This window comes from Rattus rattus, chromosome 11 (assembly GCF_011064425.1).
Source record: "Rattus rattus isolate New Zealand chromosome 11, Rrattus_CSIRO_v1, whole genome shotgun sequence".
Taxonomy (NCBI): Eukaryota; Metazoa; Chordata; class Mammalia; order Rodentia; family Muridae; genus Rattus; species Rattus rattus.
Window position 1 is genome coordinate 97,472,529 of NC_046164.1, and position 24,203 is coordinate 97,496,731.

At 40.8% G+C, this 24,203-nt stretch overlaps 1 protein-coding gene across 1 annotated transcript in view; it reads right to left on the reverse strand.

The window, feature by feature from the left end:
* Eml6 (EMAP like 6) overlaps nucleotides 1–24,203 on the reverse strand; it is a 288,615-nt gene that overhangs the window by 114,091 nt on the left and 150,321 nt on the right. Inside the window, 1 exon segment of the mRNA XM_032915924.1 lies at nucleotides 211–412. Coding sequence (XP_032771815.1) covers nucleotides 211–412 — 202 coding nt within the window.

A 24,203-nucleotide genomic window follows, 5' to 3' on the forward strand; every position in this document is an offset into this window, starting at 1 on the left:
TTCATTTTTGAAAAGATTTTCATGACTTTAAATGGAGCCAAAAAAGATAACAACATGCTAAGAAGCCAACTAACAGTTAGCTAAACACCCTAGCTTCCATTTAGAAAGTGTGTGTGCCTATGCTGTGTTTTATCCTTAAATCGCAAACATATTTGAGCAAAAGGAATATGTGACCCCCAGGAAGTCCATGAGGGTATAATGGAGCCTCACCTGACAGAGCGGTCATCACTGCCTGTCACAGCCAGAGGCTTCTTAGGGTGCAAGGCCAGAGCCCAGAGTTCCCCCTCGCAGTGGCCCTGAAGGATGAGCATTGGCTTATCCCGCTCTCGAACAATGACTTCAAATATCTCACTGTCCTGGGTTCCTGCTAGAAGGCGGTCAGCTTTCCAGCACACACTCCGAATAGAGAGGCCTGACGAAGAGCAAAGAAAGCATTTATTCACACCATCCACACACAAAACCAGCACCCAAAGTGAGTACCTTTCACTAAGCTAGCGTCTGACATCACACATTTGTGCAAGGTCTAAAGGTGTAGAATCCATTCCACCTGTTAGTTGATGGTGCTTTTGCAAGTTGGATGTTGTTTGCTACAGTGAACACCATGTCTGATTCAGGAAAACTATATGTTTTTACTGCTTAATTTAAGAACTACATTTAAAATAGTAGAGCAATCAGACATTATGAAAACTGACCCTCAGTGAACCTCATCTCCCTTCCTATCTGCACCTCTACTGAGGCAGATTGGCATATCTGTCCCTCTATCCACTCCGCAGTTTGCAGGTCTCTCAGGAGATCTACTGTAACCAGGGACACAGGTGAGACCCCTGCCCAAATAACTGCCCAAGCTGGGACCCCCATGGAGCCCAGCAGACAGGGGAACCCCCTCCCCTCTGTGCAAACCCCATCTCTCTTCCGGTCTACACCTCCACCAGAGCAGATCAGTATGCCTCCTCCTCTTTCACACCCCACACTGTACCAGTCTCTCAGGAGGTCTTCCATAACCAGGGCACAATCTGCCTATCTCTCAGGAGGTCTGTCATAACCAGGTCACCAGAGGACTGCCCTAACCTAGTTACACAGGAGACTATTCTAACCAGGGACACAGGAGGTTCCCCTAACAAGAGACTGAACAGCCTGCATCCCAGGAGGCCTGTTCTAACCCATGTCACAAAGTGCTACTTGCCTCCAAGGAGGCAGGCTCCAGTCAGAGACATCCAGGCCAGTTAACACTAGAGATAACCAGATGCCAAGAAGCAAGAGCGAGAGCATAAGCAACAGAAATAAATATATTTTGGCACTACCAGAACCCAGTTATCCTACCACAGCAAGCCCTAGATACCCCAACACACCTGAAAAGCAAAATGCTGACCTAAAAGCCCATCTCATGAAGATAATAGAGGCCTTTAAGGAGGATATAAATAATTCACTTAAAGAAATAACAGGAAAACACAGGCAAACAGGTAGAAGCCCTTAAAGAGGAAACAAATAAATCCCTTAAAGAAATACAGGAAAACATGATCAAACAGGTGAAGGAATTGAACAAAATAGTCTAAGACCTAAAAAGGAAATAGAAACAATAAAGAAATCATGTATGGAGACAACACTAAAGATGAAAAACTTAGGAAAGAGATCAGGAGGTATAGAAGACACCATAGATGATATTAACACATCAGTCAAAGAAAATACAAAGTGTAAAAACTTCCTAACCTAAAACATCCAGGAAATCCAGGACACAATGAAAAGACCAAAACCTAAGAATAACAGACATAGAAGAGACTGAAGATTCCCAGTTCAACAGACCAGAAAACATCTTCAACAAAGTCATAGAAATAAACTTCCCCACCTGAAAGTAAGAGATGGCCATAAAAGTGCAAGAAGCCTACAAAATACCAAATAGATTGGGTCAGAAAAGAAAATCCTCTCATCACATAACAATCAAAACATTAAATGCACAGAACAATAAAGAATATTAAAAACTGTAAGGGGAAAATGCCAAGTAACATATAAAGGCAGACCTATCAGATTCACACCAGACTTAACAACAGAGACACTAAAAGTCAAAACAGCCTGGACAGAGGTCATGCAGACCCTAAGAGAACACAAATGCCAGCTCAGGTTACTATACCATACCAAACTCTCAATCATCATGGATGGAAAAACCAAGATATTCCATGACAAAATCAAATTTAAACAATATCTATCTACTAATGGAGCCCTACAGAGGTTACTAGAAGTAAAACTCCAATGCAAGGAGGCTGCCTATGCCCAAGAAAACACAAGAAATTAATCATCTCACAACAAACACAAAATAAGAAAAGCACACACACATATCACCTCCAATAACAACAATCACTGGTCTTTAATATCTCTCAGCATTAATGGACTCTATTCCCTAATAAAAATACATAGGCTAACAGACTGGATATGCAAGCAGGATCCAGCATTTGGCTGCATACAAGAAACACACCTCAGTGACAAAGACAGACATAACCTCAAAGTAAAAGGCCAGAAAAAAGTTTTCCAAGCAAATGGTCCCAACAAACAAGATGGAGTATTCTAATATCCAATAAAATAGACTTTTAATCAAAAGTTATTAAGAGAGATGGGTAAGAACAGTTCATACTCATAAAAGGAAAATTCCATCAAGATGAAGTCTCAATTCAGAACATCTATGACCCAAATGCAAGGGCACACACATTTATAAAAGAAACTTTAATAAAGCTCAAAACACACATTGAACCCCACACAATAATTTTGGGAGAATTCAACACTCCACTCTCACGAATGGACAGGTCATTGAAACAGAAACTAAACACAGTGAAACTAATAAAAGTTATGAGCCAAATGGATTTAGCAGATATTGATAAAACATTTCACCCAAAAGAAGAGAATATACCTTCTTCTCAACACATCATGATATTTTCTCCAAAATTGACCATATAATCAAATACAAAACAAGCCTCAACTGATACAAGAAGATTGAAATAACCTGTGGATCCTATCACATCACCACAGACTAAGGCTAGACTTCAATAACAATAAAAAACAACAGAAACCCCACATACACATGTAAACTGAACAATTCTCTACTCAACAATAATTTGGTCAGAGAAGAAATAAAGAACAAAATTAAAGACTTTCAAATTCCATGAAAATGAAGACACAGCATTCCCAAACTTATGGGACACAAAGAAAGCAGTGTCAAGAGAAAAAATTTATAGCACTAAGTTCCTTCATAGAAAAATTGGAGAGATCCTACACTAGCAACTTAACAGCACACTTGAAAGCTCTAGTGCAAAAAGGAGCAAACACACCCAAGATGAGTAGACAGTAGGAAATGGTCAAACTCAGGGCCTAAGTCAACCAATGAGAAACAAAGAGAACGATACAAAGAATCAATAAAACCAAGAGCTGGTTCTTTAGAAAATCAACAAGATACACTCTTAGCCAGACTAACTAAAGGGCACAGAGACAGTATCCAAATAAACAAAATCAGAAATGAAAAGGGATACAGACACTGAGGAAATTAAAAGACTCATCAGCTCTTAATACAAAACCCTGTACTCAACAAAACTGGAAAATCTAGATGAAATGGATGATGTTCTCGACAGATATCACATACAAATGTTAAATCAAGATCAAGTAAACTATCTAAACAGTCCCATTACCCCTAAGGAAATAGAAGCAGTCGTTAACAACCTCCCAACCAAAAAAAGCCCAGGGCCAGATGGTTTTAGTGCAGAATTCTACCAGAACTTCAAAAAGATCTAATACCAATACTTCTCAAACTACTGCACAAAATACAAACAGAAGGACTATGTTATCAATTTCGCTTATGAATATCTATGTAAAAATACTCAATAAAACTCTAGCAAACCAAATCCAAGAACACATCAAAACCATCATTCATCATGATCAAATAGGCTTCATCCTAAAGATGCAAGGATGGTTCAATATATGAAAATCCATCAATGTAATCCACCATGTAAACAAACTCAAAAAATCGCATAATCATCTTATAAGATGCCGAAAAAGCACTTGACAAAACCTAACTTCCCTTCATGTTAAAAGTATTAGATCAGGAATTCACGGCACATACCTAAACATAATAAAAGCAATATACAGCAAACCAACAGCCAGCATTAAATTAAATGGAGAGAAACTTGAAGCAATCCCACTAAAATCAGGGACAAGACAAGACTGCCTATTTAGACAACCAAAAGAGATCAAAGGGATACAAATTGGAAAAAAAAGTAGTCAAGGTGATATAATAGTATACATAAGAGATGACAGGATTTCTACCAGAGAACTTCTACAGCTGATAAACAACTTCAGCAAATTGCTTTATATAAAATTAACTCAAACAAATAAGTAGCCTTCCACTATACAAAGGATAAATGGGCTGAGAAAGAAAATAGGGAAACAACACCCTTCACAATGGCCACAGGATATAACATATCTAGGTGTAACCCTAACTAAACAAGTGAAGGATCTATATGACAAGAATTTTAAGTCCCTGAAGAAAGAAAAAAAGACCTCAGAATATGGAAAGATCTCCAATGCTCATGGATCTGTAGGATTAACATAATAAAAGTGGCCATTTTACCAAAACCAATCTACAGATTCAATGCAATCCACATCAAAATTCCAACATAATTCTTTACAGATATGGAAAGAGCAATTCTCAACTTCATATGGAAAAATAAAAAACCCAGGATAGCAAAAACAATTCTCAATAATAAAAGAACTTCTGGGGGAATGACTATCCCTGACCTCAAGTTGTACTACAAAGCAATAGTGGTAAAAAGCACATGCTGTTGGTACAGAGACAGATAGGTAGATCAAAGGAAAAGAATTGACCCAGAAATGAATCCACACACCCTTGGACACTTGATCTTTGACAAAGAAACCAAAGTCATACAGTGAGAAAAAAAGAAAGCATCTTCAACAAATGGTGGTGGTGTAACTGGCAGTCTACATATAGAAGAATCCAAACTGATCCAAATTTATCACCTTGTATAAAGCTCAAGTTCAAGTGGATCAAGGACATCTACATAAAACCAGATACAGTGAATTTAATAGAAGAGAAAGTGGGAAATAACCTCAAATGCAATGGCACAGGGGAAAACTCCCTGAACAGAACACCAATGGCTCAGGCTATAAGAACAACAGTTGACAAATAGAAAATGAAACTGAAAAGCTTCTGTAAGGCAAAGGACACTGTCAACAGGACAAAATGGAAACCTACTGATTGGGAAAGATCTTCACTAACCCTACATCCAATGGAGGTCTAATATCCAAAATATACAAAGAAATCAAGAAGTCAGTCCCCAGAAAACCAAATAACCCAATTAAAAAATGGTGTACAGAGCTAAACAGAGAATTCTCAGCAGAGGAATACCAAATGGCTGAAAAGCACTTAAAACAAATGTTCAACATCCTTAGTCATCAGAAAAAATGCAAATCAAAGTGATCCTGAGATTCCAATTCACACCGATCAGAAGAATATCTAAGACCAAGAACTCCATAGATAGTACATGTTGGCAAGAATGTGGAGAAAGAGGAACACTCCTCCATTGCTGGTGGGATTGCAAACTGGTACAACCACTCTGGAAATCAATCTGGGTGTTCCTCAGAAAAACAGAAATAGATCTACCTGAAGACCGAGTCTATACCACTTCTGGTAATACACACGAAAGATGCTCCACTATACCACAAGGACACATGTTCCACTATGTTCATAGCAGCCTTATTTGTCAAGGCATAACCTGGAAACAACCCAGATGTTCCTCTACTGAAGAATGTATACAGAAAATAAGGTTCATTTACACAATAGAATACTACTTAAAAACAAAGACATCATAAATTTTGCAGGCAAATTGATGGAACTCGAAAATATCATCCCGGTGTGAGGTAACCCACTCACTGGTAAGTGAATATTAGCCAAAATGTTCAGAACATCTATGAGACAACTTACAGACTGTAGGAAGCTTAACAAGAAGGAGGATAACTCATATGAAAGTATTATGGGAGGCTGAGGGGGAGAGGAACTCTTCCATGGGCAGAAGAGGGGATGGGGAGGGGAAAACAGAGGCAGAGTCATGTATGAGGGATGGGAGAGAGGAGAGAAGCCCAGAGGACCAGCAGGATGAATTGAAATATGCAGCAGTGTGGGGTTGGGGGAGGGGGAAGTTCTAGAAAATCTCAGAGGCCTGGGATGGAAGAGGCTACCAGGACTCAGTGGTGATGACATTAGCCAAATACCCAACAGTGGGGACATGGAGCCTGAAAGACCACCTCCAGTAGATAGACGTGGCCCCCAGTTGACGAAAGGAACCACCCACCCACCTTCCAACTTTTTGACCCAAAATTGCTTCAATCTAAAGGAAATGGAGGGACAAAATAGAGCAGAGACTGAGAGATAGGTTTCCCAGTGACTAACCCAGCTTGGGATCCATCCCATGCACCCCAAACTCTGACACAATTACTGATGCCATATTGTGCTTTCAGACAGGAGCCCGGCATGGTTGTCCTCTGAGAGTCCCTAGCAGCAGCTGACCGAGACAAATATAGATACTTATGGCCAACCATTAGCTAAAGGTTAGAAACACCTATGGAAGAGACTGGGGAAGGACTGAAGGAGCTGAGGGGGATTACCACCCCATAAGAACACCAAGAGTGTTAACTAACCCAGATCCCTCAGAGCTCCCAGAGACTAAACCAACCAAGAAATCCATGGGCTTGTCTGTGCCACACACTCACTCCCACTCCCACCACCACTCTCCACCCTCATCCCCAACCCGGGCACATGGGTACAAGAAGAGGACTGGCCAAGTGGGGCAACTGGTGGAATGTTAATAAATAAAATAATTAAAAATTTTTTTGGTCTTTTTTTTTATTAACTTGAGTATTTCTTATTTACATTTCGAATGTTATTCCCTTTCCCGGTTTCCAGGCCAACATCCCCCTAACCCTTCTCCCTCCCCTTCTTTATGGTGTTCCCCTCCCCATCCTCTCCCCATTACCGCCCTCCCCCCAACAATCACGTTCACTGGGGGTTCAGTCTTAGCAGGACCAAGGGCTTCCCCTTCCACTGGTGCTCTTACTAGGATATTCATTGCTACCTATGAGCCCAGGGTCAGTCCATGTATAGTCTTTAGGTAGTGGCTTAGTCCCTGGAAGCTCTGGTTGCTTGGCATTGTTGTACATGGGGTCTCGAGCCCCTTCAAGCTCTTCCAGTTCTTTCTCTGATTCCTTCAACGGGGGGTCCCGTTCTCAGTTCAGTGGTTTGCTGCTGGCATTGGCCTCTGTATTTGCTGTATTCTGGGTGTGTCTCTCAGGAGAGATCTACATCTGGTTCCTGTCGGCCTGCACTTCTTTGCTTCATCCATCTTGTCTAATTGGGTGGCTATATATGTATGGGCCACATGTGGGGCAGGCTCTGAATGGGTGTTCCTTCTGCCTCTGTTTTAATCTTTGCCTCTCTATTCCCTGCCAAGGGTATTCTTGTTCCCCTTTTAAAGAAGGAGTGAAGCATTCACATTTTGATCATCCGTCTCCAGTTTCATGTGTTCTGTGCATCTAGGGTAATTCAAGCATTTGGGCTAATAGCTACTTATCAATGAGTGCATACCATGTGTGTTTTTCTGTGATTGGGTTACCTCACTCAGGATGATATTTTCCAATTCCAACCATTTGCCTATGAATTTCATAGACTCATTGTTTTTGATAGCTGAGTAATATTCCATTGTGTAGATGTACCACATTTTCTGTATCCATTCCTCTGTTGAAGGGCATCTGGGTTCTTTCCAGCTTCTGGTTATTATAAATAAGGCTGCTATGAACATAGTGGATCATGTGTCTTTTTATATGTTGGGGTATATTTTGGGTATATGTCCAGGAGAGGCATACCTGAGTCCTCAGGTCGTGGAATGTACAATTTTCTGAGGAACTTCCAGACTGATTTCCAGAATGGTTGTACCAGTCTGCAATCCCACCAACAATGGAGGAGTGTTCCTCTTTCTCCATATCCTTGCCAGCATTTGCTGTCACTTGAGTTTTTGATGTTAGCCATTCTCACTGGTGTGAGGTGAAATCTCAGGGTTGTTTTGATTTGAATTTCCCTTATGACTGAAGATGTTGAACATTTCTTTAGGTGTTTCTCAGCCATTTGGCATTCCTCAGCTGTGAATTCTTTGTTTAGCTCTGAACCCCATTTTAAATAGGGTTATTTGTCTCCCTTCGGTCTAACTTCTTGAGTTCTTTGTATATTTTGGATATAAGGCCTCTATCTGTTGTAGGATTGGTAAAGATCTTTTCCCAATCTGTTGGTTGCCGTTTGTCCTGACCACAGTGTCCTTTGCCTTACAGAAGCTTTGCAGTTTTAATGAGATCCCATTTGTCGATTCTTGATCTTAGAGCATAAGCCATTGGTGTTTTGTTCAGAATTTTTTTCCAGTGCCCATATGTTCGAGATGCTTCCCCAGTTTTTCTTCTATTAGTTTGAGTGTGTCTGGTTTGATGTGGAGGTCCTTGATCCACTTGGACTTAAGCTTTGTACAGGGTGATAAGCATGGATCGATCTGCATTCTTCTATATGTTGACCTCCAGTTGAACCAGCACCATTTGCTGAAAATGCTATCTTTTTTCCATTGGATGGATTTGGCTCCTTTGTCAAAAATCAGGTGTTCATAGGTGTGTGGGTTCATTTCTGGGTCTTCAATTCTGTTCCATTGGTCTATCTGTCTGTCTTTGTACCCAATATCATGCAGTTTTATCACTATTGCTCTGTAATAGTGCTTGAGTTCAGGGATAGTGATTCCCCCTGAAGTCCTTTTATTGTGGAGGATAGTTTTAGCTATCCTGGGTTTTTTATTATTCCAGATGAATTTGCAAATTGTTCTGTCTAACTCTTTGAAGAATTGGATTGGTATCTTGATGGGGATTGCATTGAATCAATAGTTAAAATTTTAAAAAGGAAAAAAAAGAAAAAAGAAAACTGACACTTCATGAACTCTGGCTTCTTTGGTCCACTCAATTCCTAACTCAGTTTGTTATGTATTGATGTATGCAGGGAATTGTTTCACAGCTGAGTTAGAAAGACAAGGAAATTTCATTTTCCTAACTCTCCAGAAACAAGGCTGCAATATACTCTGCTGTCGCGCCCACCTCAACCGGCAAGGAAGACGCAACACCGTTGGATCCTTCTCAATCAGCCTTTATTGCAGGACACCTCATTGATGATACGGGGACCCGGAGGAACAAAGGCACTTGCCTTATATACAAAACAGACTGTGGCTGTAAATTTGTCCACTGGGGATTGGTGGAGTATGAAATATCTATTTAGCATGAATATCACCCTGGCCTTGTAGGTGCTGGGGGTATGCCAACACATGCGCTGTAGGTGTTTACCACAAACGACCACCGGATGTCGGCGCCATCTTTAGCCGCTCCCTACATCTCCCTCTTTTTTGTTTTATTTAAAAATGAACCCATTAGGTGGAGGTAGTGGTCTGAGAGAGGTCAGACATGCCTCACAGAGTGCCCAGCTCGGCCATGGCAAGCCACTCTTGCAGTTAGGACTGCACCCCAATGGCTAGAGATGACTGAAATGTATAACACACCGTTCTGGGCTATTGGTGTGTGCTTAATAATAGGGGAGAGACAGAGCAGAGGGGCATGGGACCGGCCCGAATGTACAAACAGGGCAGGGCCACCTCTGTCCATGACTGGTCTAGATCTGGGTGTCACGTCAATACACGTCATTGCTCCTGTCTTAGGTCGTTCCTCTCAAAAACTCGGCCTTACCCGTCACTGGAAATTAACCCTATCGCCACCGGGCTCCTGTCTTAGGTTGGTCCGAGCCTGAGGAAAGTTGCCCGTCTTTGGATACAATGACTTCACATGACAGTGACAAAACATGATCTAGGGCGAACTCTCAATCTCTCAGAGAGGCCAGCCATACACTGGGAGAAGCACCGCTTTCAATGGCCGCCATAGCCTGGTAAACAACCGCTTTGTGTCTAGCATGTTCTCGTTGTAAACGGCAAAAAAGCCATAGACATACTCCACATCCCAAGAGGACAATAGCCCCCCAGGCAAACATGCCAGCCCATTCTTTGAAAAATGAGAAAGCATTGGTGATCCACGAGGTGAAATCCCCAATCGAGATGGGTTCCATTTTGGTGTTGTTAAGGGCAGCAATCTGCATCAGCAATTGTCTTGATAATCGCTCCGCTTTCATGGACCAGTTTCCTTTCAAATAATTCGAGATTTCTTTGCTCTGTTGAGAATACTGAGAAAGGTTAGCTTGCAATGGAGTAACACATAAGCCTCTAAAAGAGGAAACCCAGGACAGCTGTGTCATATGATATAATGCCTCAATTTGTTCTTGAAGCAAATCTATTCGTTGGTTAGCTAATAGAAAGCCAGATGCCAAGTGGGTATTGACTTCTTCTTGTATCTCCAATGCTACTGTGGTTCTTTCTACAATCTGAGTGATAGTCTCAGCTGTCTGTACCTGATTAATCATAGGTTTAGTAGCGGCATGGCGATCCGCAGCAGAGCGGCCATGCGTATCCAAAATTAAGAAATTTAGAGTAAAAAGAGCTAAAGACAACTGTACTCTAGTGTTCTGCCATAGGCAATTCCCCCTTTTTGTTTTTGTAAGAGCTCTTTTAAAGTATGATGTGTTCTTTCTACAATTTTTTGACCTTGGGGATTGTATGGCAATCCTGTAGTATGTTTGACCTGCATTGTTTGGCAAAACGCCTGAAAAGACTTTGCAGTGTAGGCAGGTCCGTTGTCTGTCTTGAGACTGTCAGGCTTTCCCCAGGCTGTCCACGCCTCTAAGCAATGACTAATGGCATTACGAGCCTTTTCACCAGTCATCAGAGTGGCATGTATAATGCCGGAACAGGTATCAAAAGAAAACATGTGTATATTTTAAATTTCCAAATTGAGATATGTGTGTAACATCCATCTGCCAGAGCTTTAATGGAATCAGGCCACGAGGGTTAATTCCCACCTGAGGAGGGTGGTGAAACTGAACACAATTCTGGCAACGTAATACTACATCACGAGCTGTAGCTCTAGAGATTTTAAATTTTTGCTGAAGAGTGAAAGCAGGAACATGGAACTTTTGATGAAATTCTCTGGCGAGATCAACTGGGGCTGCATGAAAAATAAATTCTCTACGAGTACTAGCATCCACCAGAGCGTTATTACTGGCCATGGGACCAGGTAAATTAGTATGAGCTCGAATATGTTGTATGAAAAACTTATTTTTTTCTGGCCCAAATTAATTTTTGTAATTCTAAAAGAATTTGACATATAGTACTAGTCGACCTAATTGGCCCTGTAATTTCAAGTGAGCGCACAGCATTAACCACATAAGCAGAATCAGAAATTAAATTGAAAGAATCATGAAATCTTTTAAAAACTTCTAACACAATTTTACATTCTGTAATTTGGGGGTGCCTGGCTCCTAGGATAAGAGTTCTATAAAAATATTATCTCAATTTAGACCTGTTTCTCTAGGTTGGCTTATGTCACATATTGTCTAGAATGACTCTATCTAAATTATCAGTTTTATGTCAACTTCTTGTTATAGATGTTATAATTTTTTAACCATATCCAATAACTTAAAGGCCAATAATCTATGACCAAGGCATGTAGAGCATATTTATACATTTAAAACCAGTCAGAAACAAAATTGAAGTGGTTACACATGTCTTTAATATTTAGATCAAGCACCATTTTTGCTTTTCTAGCTGTGATTTTAAAAGAAGCACCTTGTCACCTGTTAAGTCTAATAACAAGTCAGGGATTTTTCTAAGAGAAACAGCCATCAGCTCCCATACCAAGAAGCTGAGGAGCTGTTGGCGCCTTTAAGATCAGCTCCTGTAGATGTTCCGCCCCCGGGCAGCTTCTCCAGCTGACCTAGGCTCCTTGTTGTAGGTATAGGGCTCCAAAAGCCTATTGAAACTGCTTTTATTTATTTGTTCTCTATTTAGAAACGAGTTAAGACCAAATCAAGGTGTGAATAACCTGTAGATAAAGTTTTTATCATTTTTTTTGAACATGAAACATAAAACATTTAAACAACGAGAAACAAAAACCACAGACATAAAATGACAGACATGGACAGCTTGGTGCACCAAGGACAGACAATAGACATAAAGGGAAAAAACTAGATGGTGTCCCACTGAAAGGACACAGATATCTTATCTATGGAATTCAGAACCAGAAATAAGCATTTCTCCAATAGGAGCCAGCAGAGAGGCAGGACGTCTCCTGCCTTTCTTCTGTTCCCAGGAGAGCTCTGAAAGTTTTTCTCTTTCTCCAAAGCATTTGTGGAGAGTCTGGGAGGACTGTTTTTCCCAAACCCATTCTCTCTCATGTCTAGGGTGTAAACTATCTCTAATCAGGGTCCAAAGATTAAAACATAACTCTAAAAGAACGCCTACACAAAAACACTTTACCATTACCTTGTCTCTTTTTTATTACAAGTTTTACTCACGCTAGCCCAAATCATCGAGGCCTTTTCTAGCCCATCTTACCCCAATATGTCCCTGTTTTATGGCTCCAGGAGATAAGGGGATGCCAAAAGGTTTTATGGCCCCTGGTTCTTGGAACAGAGCTACTAAATCAGGAGAAGGATTGGATCTTCAGGTCCTCTTTATTTTTATCTCGTCCTGTCGGAGTAAAAGTTTGTCAGAGTTGATGAAGCATCTGCATTTGAAACACATCTGGTTAGGCTTGAGCCAACCGGTTTCCTGGAATGCTCTCTGTTTTAACTTTCACCTTTGGCTGTTGGCAGTTTTGCGGTCCGCGGGGCTTCTCTGTCCCCCAACCTGGGGCATTTTGACCATAGGGGCAGGAACTGGCTGCTGTGGGGATAGGATCAAAGGTACTCTCCATGTTAATGATGACTAAAGAGAAAAATAACTTAATGTTGGAGACTGACTCCTCTCTTGGAATAAAACCAACAGATAAGGTAGGCTCCCTTAAAGAGCTTCTCTTAATGAGCACTCTCTTTCTGTGAGCAAAAGTTGAAGGTCAGGCCTTCAACTGGCAGAAATTCCTTTCTTGTTCTTGTTTTCCTTAGAGTCCTCCCCCACCTCACTCTCAGCCTTTTCAGATCATTCCTCCTGTAGCATTTCTAACGCAGCCTGTCCCTTTAAGGTTCCTTGTTCCCAAGCAAAATGTAAATCTTTCCCAGCTTATCTCAGCTGTCTACCTGAGATTCCCAGAGACTGCGAACCAAGGTGCAATAGCATCGCACTCACTAAGAAATCTCTCTATAGTGCTTCTTTTTATCCTAAGCCTTTTTCTTTCAAACAGCTCCTGAAGAGCCAGAAAAATTGGGTGAGACTGAGAAGTCTCCATGCTCGCTGCAGCAGCTCCACAGCTAGTTTCGCTCCCCCCTACTGTGTGGGCTGGGAGCACAAGCACAGATAAAACACTATGCTTCAAAAATTAACGTTGGCTATCAGCCAACACACTGACACTAGAGCAGGGTCCATAAAATTAAATTTCCTTTCACTTCACTTGCTCTAGCGAAACTACCCCAATCTCCAGGGGTGAGACAGTATCTGCCAAGAGCCTCAATTTGAGCGATAACAAAAGCTGAGTTGACTCCATAGGTTTTGACTGACTCTGTTAATTGTTTTATTGTCTTAAAGTCAACAGGTTCATGATGTTGCTGCCCATTTGCATCCAGAAAAACTGGAAAACTCAATCCTAACTCTTTCCACACTTCTGGGCAAAAAGAAGTACCTCTTGCAGACTTCACTATTGTTTTCCTTTGAAAGTTATACGATGGTGCAGGAGGTGCTGTTGGCATAATTGCCTTCTTATTTAAGTCCTTGGTTTGTTTCTGCATAGCGTAAGTGTTTGGCCAGTCAGAATGATAAATCTCTTTCTCATAATGAGCTGCCTCTCCCTCAAGGTCAGCTAAGTCACTATCACTAAACTCTGAATCACTAGACATTTCCAAGGTCAATGCCTTTAATGAGGGATACATTTTCTATGTTCCTTGATCCTGATTACTTTTCCCGCCTTTGTCTGTCCTCTCCTTGATCTTTTCTGCCTTTTCTTTTACCTCTTTTCCTCCTTTTCCTTTCTTTCCTTCCTTCAAAACTTTCTCTCCTTCTGACATACTCTCCTGTTGCTCTGTAAGGATTCTCTGACCTGCCCTAACAGCTTCTTCACATCGTTTATCTTCCAAGCAGGCACGGATCATACGCCAAAGTGGCCTTGTCCCTGGTTTAAGCTTGCCCACTGTAGTCTCTTTATCCAGATCTTTTCCCAGCTTCTCCCATGCTCTCAAAGTAAGCGATCCTGACACTATAAACCACGGGGCACAACGGTTACACTCATCAAGAAAATTCAGCAGGATTTTCTTTTCAATTTTAAGCTTACGCTGACTAAGAAGCTCCTGAAGAGCTGACAGGAGCGGGGTGGAGGTGAGCTTCCCATGCTTTTGACCTTATTTACGATCGATTTACGAGCAAGGCGAGCTGGCGAGCTGGCGTGTTTATTTACACACGATCTTGTGGCTCATCAGTGGACTCTTCCCAACAAATGCATTCGTGCCCTGGACGATGGCAATTCAGACAGAAGCAACACCACAACACAAAAAGAGTATAAGGCAAAAGTGCTAGTCCAACTCACAAAGGATCAAATGGAAAAGACAACATTACCTTGCTCCACAAACCCCTTTTCGCCTCTAAACCAAGGCTATCATTGCCTCTGCTTTTCCAGAGAACTTTATTGTCCTACCAGGGAAGTTTTACAATCCCTTATCCCAGAGCTTTATAGTCCCAATTCCAGGAACTTTACCGTTCCACTTCTAGGAACTCTATTGTCCCAATTCCGGCAATTAACTGCCACCCCTTGGGAACTTACCGACGCCGACCGTCCTGTGGCTGAAAAAGTTCTGGATCCAGACGAGAAAAGATTTTCTCGGTCCCCGTACGGGCCACCAGTTGTCGCGCCCACCTCAACCGGCAAGGAAGACGCAACACCGTTGGATCCTTCTCAATCAGCCTTTATTGCAGGACACCTCATTGATGATACGGGGACCCGGAGGAACAAAGGCACTTGCCTTATATACAAAACAGACTGTGGCTGTAAATTTGTCCACTGGGGATTGGTGGAGTATGAAATATCTATTTAGCATGAATATCACCCTGGCCTTGTAGGTGCTGGGGGTATGCCAACACATGCGCTGTAGGTGTTTACCACAAACGACCACCGGATGTCGGCGCCATCTTTAGCCGCTCCCTACACTCTGCAACCTCAGTTGCCTTCACATCTGTGGTGTACTGCACCAGAAGCTCTGGGATGGCATTTGTGTTCTCTTAGGGTCTGTATGTCATCTGTCCAAGATCTTCTGGCTTTCATAGTCTCTGGCAAGAAGTCTGGTGTGATTCTGATAGGTCTACCTTTATATGTTACTTGACCTTTTTCCCTTACTGCTTTTAATATTCTTTCTTTATTTTGTGCATGCTGTTTTGACTATTATGTGACGGGAGGAGTTTCTTTTCTGGTCCAATCTATTTGGAGTTCTGTAGGCTTCTTGTATGCCTATGGGCATCTCTTTCTTTAGGTTAGGGAAGTTTTCTTCTATGATTTTGTTGAAGATATTTACTGGTCCTTTGAGCTGGGAGCCTTCACTCTCTTCTATACCTATTATCCTTAGGTTTGATCTTCTCATTGAGTCCTGGATTTCCTGTATGTTTTGGACCAGTAGCTTTTTCCATTTTACATTTTCTTTGACCATTGTGTCGATGATTTCTATGGAATCTTCTGCTCCTGAGATTCTCTCTTCTATCTCTTGTATTCTGTTGGTGATGCTTGTATCTACAGCTCTTTGTCTCTTCCTTTGGTTTTCCTATATCCAGGGTTGTTTCCCGTGTCCTTTCTTTATTGCTTCTATTTCCATTTTTAATTCCTTCAACTGTTTGATTGTGTTTTCCTGGAATTCTTTCAGGGATTTTTGTGATTCCTCTCTATAGGCTTCTACTTGTTTATTTATGTTTTCCTGCGTTTCTCTAAGGGAGTTCTTCATGTCTTTCTTGAAGTCCTCCAGCATCATCATCAATATGATTTTAAATCTAGAGCTTGCTTTTCTGGTGTGTTTGGATATTCATTGTTTGGTTTGGTGGGAGAATTGGGCTCTGATGATGCCATATAGTCTTGGTTTCTGTTGCTTGGTTTCCTGCGCTTGCCCCTCACCATCAGGTTGATTCTGGTGTTACCTTGTTCTGCTATTTCTGACAGTGGCTAGACTGTCCTATAGGCCTGTGTGTCAGGAGTACTGTATACCTGTTTTCCTGTTTTCTTTCAGCCAGTTATGGGAACAGAGTATTCTGCTTTCGGGCGTGTAGTCTTTCCTGTCTACTGGTCTTCAGCTGTTCCTGTGGGCCTGTGTCCTGAGTCCACCAGGCAGGTTGCTTGGAGCAGAAAAGTTGGTCTTACCTGTGGTCCTGCAGCTCAAGTTGTTCGTGGGGGGCTGCTTTTGAGCTCCCAGTGAGGGCGGCAACCAGGAGTGCCTGTGCACTGGGGTCCTAGATGGCGTTAGGTGTTTTCCTTTGGAGTCAGAAATGTGGGCAGAGTGTAGTCTCTTCTGGCTTCCCAGGCATGTCTGCCCCTCTGAATGTTTAGCTCTCCCTCCCATGGGATTTGGGTGCAGAGAACTGTTGACTGCGTCCCTTTAGGTCCGGGTGGTGTCTGGACTGCGGGGGACCTGCCGCTCCAGTGCTCCTATCTTCCAGTGATATTGGATTTTTGATGGATATTTGCATACTGAACCATCCTTGCATCCTTGGGATGAAGCCTACTTGATCCTGGTGAATGATCATTTTGATATGTTCTTGGATACAGTTTGCAAGAATTTTATTGAGTATTTTTGCATCGATATTCATAAGGGAAATTGGTGTGAAGTTCTCTTTGTAGAGTCTGTGTGTGGTTTAGGTATAGGTGTAATTGTGGCTTCAAGGAATGAATTGGATAATGTTTTTCCTGTTTCTATTTTGTGGAATAGTTTGAAGAGTATTGGTATTAAGTCTTCTTCGAAGTTCTGATAGAATTCTGTGTTGTGGTAAAAAAAAAAATACAAAAGTTCATGCCTGGTTCCTGTGCATATACTGGTGGTCACCCTCTTGCTAGTTCCAGCTCTAGTGGGCCACTGGAACTAGTGTTAATTTATTTCAGCATCTCCACATTGCGCCAAAGTACTTTCTGACCAGCTGTCCAAGAGCCATTCCAATGCAGCACCCTGTCAGGCTGCCCTGCCCTCACTCACAGCTCTCTTGACTGGTTTCCACCATGCTAGGCATACATATCCCAAGTCCATGGTGGGCCCAGTGAGTCCTGCCACCCTACACTCTCTTGAACTCAATTAAGTTGCCACATGAAAGAACACATTGGTCAAATTGATAAGATATAATTTGCCCATCTAGATAACACAAAATCATGTACACACCTATCTCTTAAGAATAGATATAACAACCTTGTAATTATGCACACAGAAGAATCTGCAGCTATGTTCTCTCCGCTGCTTTTTTTCTTAGTTCTGGCCTCCTTTGCCCCTCTAAAACTTTTTTTCCCAGCTATACTTCCTTCTTGTCCAATGACAGGCCTCATTCTATCCTGTATCTGCCTTCACCTGCATAATGACGTCAACCTATACTTAATCCTGCCTAATTAAAAAAAAAACTTCTCTCCAATATAAGCTAAGCACAACTAATATTATTTTGTAATTTAAAAGTATAAACTATACCTAACACTCAGTTAGTTAACAAAACATTTAACTACCTATTCCAAGTAAAAGGCTTATAATTTGTTATATCTTGTCTAGCTTATAAACTATCTGATAACTATCTAAATAAATATTTATTCTCAAAGTTAAACAGCCTGACTATAATCAGTCTTCAACCCTGTCAGAAATCTGAGAATCACCAATATATCTGTAAATATAGAAAGCCTAATATGGCTTCTAGAACTGAGACAGGTTATGGAGACAATATTCAACTTGTACAGTCCCTTGTCAGCAACACATGAGAGAAAGGCTTCAGCCTTCTGGCCTAGGATCATCTGACAGACTTTTGAAACACAGAATTTTGAAGGGCAGATCACTCTGGCTTGGTAGAAATTATCAGTCAATTATTCTGTAATGTGTCCTTTTCTGAACAGTATTTAGTCTGTAGATGAATTGAGGCAATCTTTGTTAGTGACTATCTGGCCACAATACATCACCTCACCTGGAGATGGAGATGTTCAGTTTCTTTTTTGAATCCACCAAAGGTGAGTTGTTAGGAGCAGATATGTCTCAACAAAAGATAAATAACATTAAATGTCAGATTTTTGTGGATTTCTTACATTTTTGAAACCCATCTAACTATGTAGCTAATTTGGAATGTCATCCGTTATCTTAATAAATTAATTTGAAAGTACTCTAACAATAAACTTTGAACCATGAATTTTCTATCTGGCCCTTAACTCATATGTTTAATCATCTCAGATTAATTTTTTAGTAGCAATAAAGGACTGGGTATAAGCCTTGTACACTTAAATGTATTATATAGGCAAAATGCCTATACAGGAGAGTAACAATATTAATTTTAAATTGATAAGAAATTTATATCAAAGAAAATCTAAACTTATATCAAATAAATTCTGTATCAATATAAAAGACTATAACTTTAGCTTAGTAACAAATATAAGGATTTCTATCAAATGAGATTATGGCTGTGCAATCAATTCTAACTGATTCTTTCCTAATGAATTATGACCATTTCAATATTCTCTAGAAAGACAACCTTAGAATAACCACTTTAAGCCTCCCAAATTTTAAGAAATCGGGGTGACAACTCTTCAATAACTTCTTAAAGTTGTAAGTAGGCGTTGGAATATCTTTGGGGAGTTAGGGGGTAGGGAAAATGGAACAAATCTTTTAGCCTGATGTGTATCTTGACTGGACACCGCTGAAAGTTCTTGAGATCAGGAATCCAAGCAAGTACATTCTGCAATATATAATTCTCAAAACAAGAGTTTAGAGTTGAGATATTTTTGTTTGATTCTCTTGAATTTAGTTTTTCAGAAGGTCTACTTTTATCAAATCTAATTGGTGTAACTCTGGAAGGTTTCCAAAGCCTAATCACCCTTTTTAAAGACACAAAGACAAAACTTTCTCCCAAAATACTATGTTCTTTAGTCTGTAACCAGAAAAGATTGTATTTTGCACTTTTTCCCAGAGAAATAATATAATAAGACTCAAAATCATACCCATCATGAAAAATAAAACAATTTTTTAAAAAAGAAGCAAGCTAAACAATTCTGTATAACCCTGTTTAGGCTTTTTAATCTGTTGTGCCAGGAAATTAACCCAAAATTCCCATGGAGCCCACATTGAGAGAATATGAGCTTCCTGTTGTGGTAAATATCAAAATTAACCACAAACACTTGCTAACCAGCATCATTGAGCCATATGACATTAGCAGGTTAATTAATAAGAAATGTAATCACTTTTTATTAATATCAATACCAATAAGTAAGCAACTTGTCAAACTAAGATTTTAGCCCAAAATCAATTTATCTGATAAGCTCTCTACCTGGAGCATCAGACTTTTATTTACTAAGAATTTCTGTAATATATGTTTGTACTCACTCTGCCTGGTGTACAGACTTCTAATTTATAATAACTTTATAACTGGCAATTATCACTCTCTACTTGGAGTCAGTAACTAACTTTCCAAGTTCTGAACCCCAGGTGAAAATCCCATGTGATTTGGATAAACTCTGTACTCACTCCTTCTAACTATAAAAACAAATTTATGTCATTATGCAGGTGACATAAATTTGTCAGGATATAATGAGGCCTGTCATTGGACAAGAAGGAAGGATGGCCAGGAGAAAAGTTTTAGAGAGGCAGAAGAGGCCAGAACTAAGAAAAAAAGCAGTGGAGAGAACATGGCTGCAGATGTTAAGATTCTTCTTTGTGCATAGTTAGAGATTGTTATGACTATTTTTAAGAGATAGGTGGGTACAGGATTTCATGTTATCTAGATGGGCAAATTATATCTTATTAATTTGATCAATGTGATCTTTCATGTGGCAACTTAATTGAGTTCAAGAGAGTGTATGGTGGCAGGACTCACTGGGCCTGCCATGGACTTGGGATGTGAATGCCTAGCATGGTGGAAACCAGTCAAGAGAGCTGTGAGTGAGGGCGGGACAGTCTGACAGCGTGCTGCATTGGAATGGCTCTTGGACAGCTGGTCAGAAAGTACTTGGGCACAGTGTGGAGATGCTGAAATAAATTAGCACTAGTTTCAATGGCCCACTGGAGCCAGAACCAGTGAGAGTGTGACTACCTCCAGAGAACCAGTCATGCCCTTTTTTATTATTTACCACGACAATTCTCCACTAAACCCATCTGGTCCTAGGTTTTCTTGGTTGGGAGACTTAATGACTGCTTCTATTTCTTCTATTCTATGGGACTGTTTAGATAGTTCATCTGATCCCAATTTAATTTTGGTACCTGTTATCTGTATAGAAAATTGTCCATTTCACCTAGATTTTCTAGTTTTGTTGAGTACATGCCTTTGTAGTAGGATCTGATGATTTTTGAATTTCCTTAGTTTCTGTTGCTATGTCTCCCTTTTCAGTTCTGATTTTTGTTATTTGGATACTGTCTCTGTGCCCACTGGTTAGTCTGGCTAAGGGTCTAACTATCTTGTTGAGGCTCAAGTTCGTTCGCGGGGTGCTGCCCACGGGCTCTCTGAGGTGGCAGCAACCGGGAAGATCTGCGCCGCCTCTTCCGGGAGCCTCCGTGCACCAGGGTTCCAGATGGCCTCCGGTGTTTTCCTCTGGAATCAGCAATGTGTGTAGAGAGCAGTCTCTTCTGGTTTCGCAGGCGTGTCTGCCTCTCTGAAGGTTTAGCTCTCCTTCCCACGGGATTTGGGTGCAGAGAACTGTTTATCCGGTCTGTTTCCTTCAGGTTCCGGCGGTGTCTCAGGCAGGGCTCCTGCCTCACCTGGGCCCTCTCCCACGGGAGCCCAGAGGCCTTATACAGTTTCCTCTTGGGCCAGGGATGTGGGCAGGGGTGGGCAGTGTTGGTGGTCTCTTCTGCTCTGCAGCCTCAGGAGTGCCCACCTGACCAGGCGGTAAGGTATCTCTCCCACGGGTTCTGGGAGCAGAGAGCTGCTGCGGGCCGGGATCCGCGGGTCTGATTTTCTCAAAGAACCAGTTCCTGGTTTTGTTGATTCTTCGTATGGTTATTTTTCTAATTGGTTTCTAATTGGTTGATTTCAGCTCTGAGTTTGATTATTTTCTGCCAACTACTCCTTTTGGGTGAATTTGCTTCTTTTTTCTAGAGCTTTCATGTGTGCTATCAAGCTGTTACAGTATGCTCTCTTCAATTTCTTTTTGGAGGCACTCAGAGTTATGAGTTTTCCTTTTAGCAGTGCTTTCATTGTGTCCCATGAGTTTGGGTATGCTGTGCATACTTTTTCTATTGAATTCTAAAAAGTCTTTAATTTCTTTATTTCTTCCTTAACCAGGTTATCATTGAGTAGAGCATTGTTGAACTTCCATGTGTATGTGAGCTTTCTGATGTTTTTGTTGTTATTGAAGACCAGCCATAGTCCATGGTGATCTGATAGGATGCATGGGATTATTTCTATCTTCTTGAATCTGTTGGGGCCTGTTTTGTGACCAATTGTATGGTCAGTTTTGGAAAAGGTACCATGAGGTGCTGAGAAAAAGGTATATTCTTTTGTTTTAGGATGAAATGTTTTCTATATATCTGTTAAATACATTTAGTTCACACATTCTGTTAGTTTCACTGTGTCTCCATTTAGTTTCTGTTTCCATGATCTGTCCATTGTTGAGAGTGGGATGTTGAAGTCTACCACTATTATTTTGTGTGGTGCAATGTATGCTTTGAGCTCTAGTAAAGTTTCTTTTATGAATGTAGGTGTCCTTGCCTTTGGAGCATAGATATTCAGAATTGACAGTTCATTTTGGTAAATTTTTTCCTTTGACAAATATGAAGTGTCCTTACTTATTTTTTTGATAACTTTTGGTTGAAAGTCGATTTTATTTGATATTAGAATGGGCTACTCGGGCTTGTTTCTTGGGACCATTTTCTTGGAAAAATTTTTCCCAACTTTTACTCTGAGGAAGTGTCTGTCTTTGTCTCTGAGGTGTGTTTCCTGTATGCAGCAAAATGCTGGGTCCTCTTTACATATCCAGTCTGCTGGTCTATGCCTTTATATTGGGGAATTGAGTCCATTGATTTTGAGAGATATTAGGGACCAATGATTGTTGTCTCCTATTATTTGTGTTGTTAGAAGTGAAATTATGTTTTTGTGGTTACGTTCTTTTGGGTTAGTTGAAATTAGATTACTTTCTTGCTTTTTCTAGGGTATAACTTCCCTCCTTGTATTGGAGTTTTCCATCTATTATCCTCTGTAGGGCTGGACTTGTGGAAATAAATTGTGTAAATTTGTTTTTGTCATGGAATATCTCAGTTTCTCCATCTATGTTAAGAGTTTTGCTGGATATAGTAGCCTGGGCTGGCATTTGTGTTCTCTTATGGTCTGTATGACATCTGTCTAGGATCTTCTGGCTTGTCTCTGGTGAGAAGTCTGGTATAATTCTGATAGGTCTGCCTTTATATGTTATTTGACCTTTTCCTCCTCAGTGCTTTTAATATTCTTTCTTTGTTCTGTGCATTTGGTGTATCTTTTCAGGTCCAATCTATTTGGAGTTCTGTAGGCTTTTTCTATGTTTATGGGCATCTCTTTCTTTAGGTTAGGGAAATTTTCTTCTATAATTTTGTTGAAGATATTTACTGACCCATTAAGTTGGGAGTCTTCATCTCTCTTGTATACCTATTTTCCTTAGGTTTGATCTTCTCATTGTATCCTGGATTTCCTGGATATTTTGGGTTAGGAGCCTTTTGTTTTTTACATTATCTTTGATGGTTGTATCAATGTTTTCTATAGTATCTTCTGTCCCTGAGATTCTCTCTTCTATCTCTTCTGTATTCTGTTGGTGAAGCTTGCATCTATGGCTCCTGATCTCTTTTCTAGGCTTTCTATCTCCAGGGTTGTCTCCCTTTGGGCTTTCTTTATTGTTTCTATTTCCATTTTAAGGTCCTGGATGGTTTGTTCAATTCCTTCACCTGTTTGATTGTGTCCCCCTCTAATTCTTTAATGGATTTTGCATTTCCTCTTTAAGGTTTCTACCTGTTTACCTGTGTTGTCCTGTATTTTTTAAGGAAGTTATTTATGTTTTTTTAAAGTTCTCTATCATGAGATGTGATTTTAAATCAGAATCTTTCTTTTCCGGTGTGTTGGGATATCTAGTATTTACTGTTGGGGGAGAACTGGGTTCTGATGATGCCAAGTAGTCTTTCTGTTGCTTAGGTTCTTGCCTCTCACCAACTGATTATCTCTGATGTTAGTTGGTCTTGCTGTCTCTGACTGGATCTTGTTCTTTCCTTGGGCCTGTGAGCCTGTGATCTTAGGAGTGAGACTTCTGGAAGACCAGCTTCTCAGGGCAGATTTGGGTCTGGAGTGCTGTGGGACAGCCTTAGCTCTGGGCAGAAATAGAGACTAGAAGGTTCCTGTCTTAGACTGCCCTGTGTTCTTTTGACAGGTCTCTCCTTGGGCAGTCAGTGGAAAGAAAGTAGAGTCCTACCTGTGGGCTTAGGGGGAAGAGTGCTCCTGGAAGACCAGCTCTCTTTGAGCAGGTTTTGGATCCAAATACACTTTTTATAGAGAATAAAATAAACTCTTGATGTTCAATGATATTTTTAAAATATATTTTTAAATATCTAGGAGGAATGCTAAGTCAGATGGGATGGCAGGAAAGTGGATTGGTGGTTTAGAATTTCTGACCTGTGGTCTTAAAAGGGTTAAATGAGATACTGCCTTTATTTGTTTTCTGGTCTTCCTCTCCTTTGCCCTTTCCTCCCTCCCTCCCTCCCTCCCTCCCTCCCTCTTTGCATCCCACCCTCCCTTTCTTCTTTTTTCCTTCCTTCCTTTTTTCCTTCCTTCCTTTGCCCAAGACTATTCGTATGTGAGAATACGAACTCTCCTCACAACATTAGCCTCTTATTTGGTTCAGTGTGCAAACATTTCTTTTTCCACCATCTCTCTTATATAACCTCTAGGGAGGACATGTGA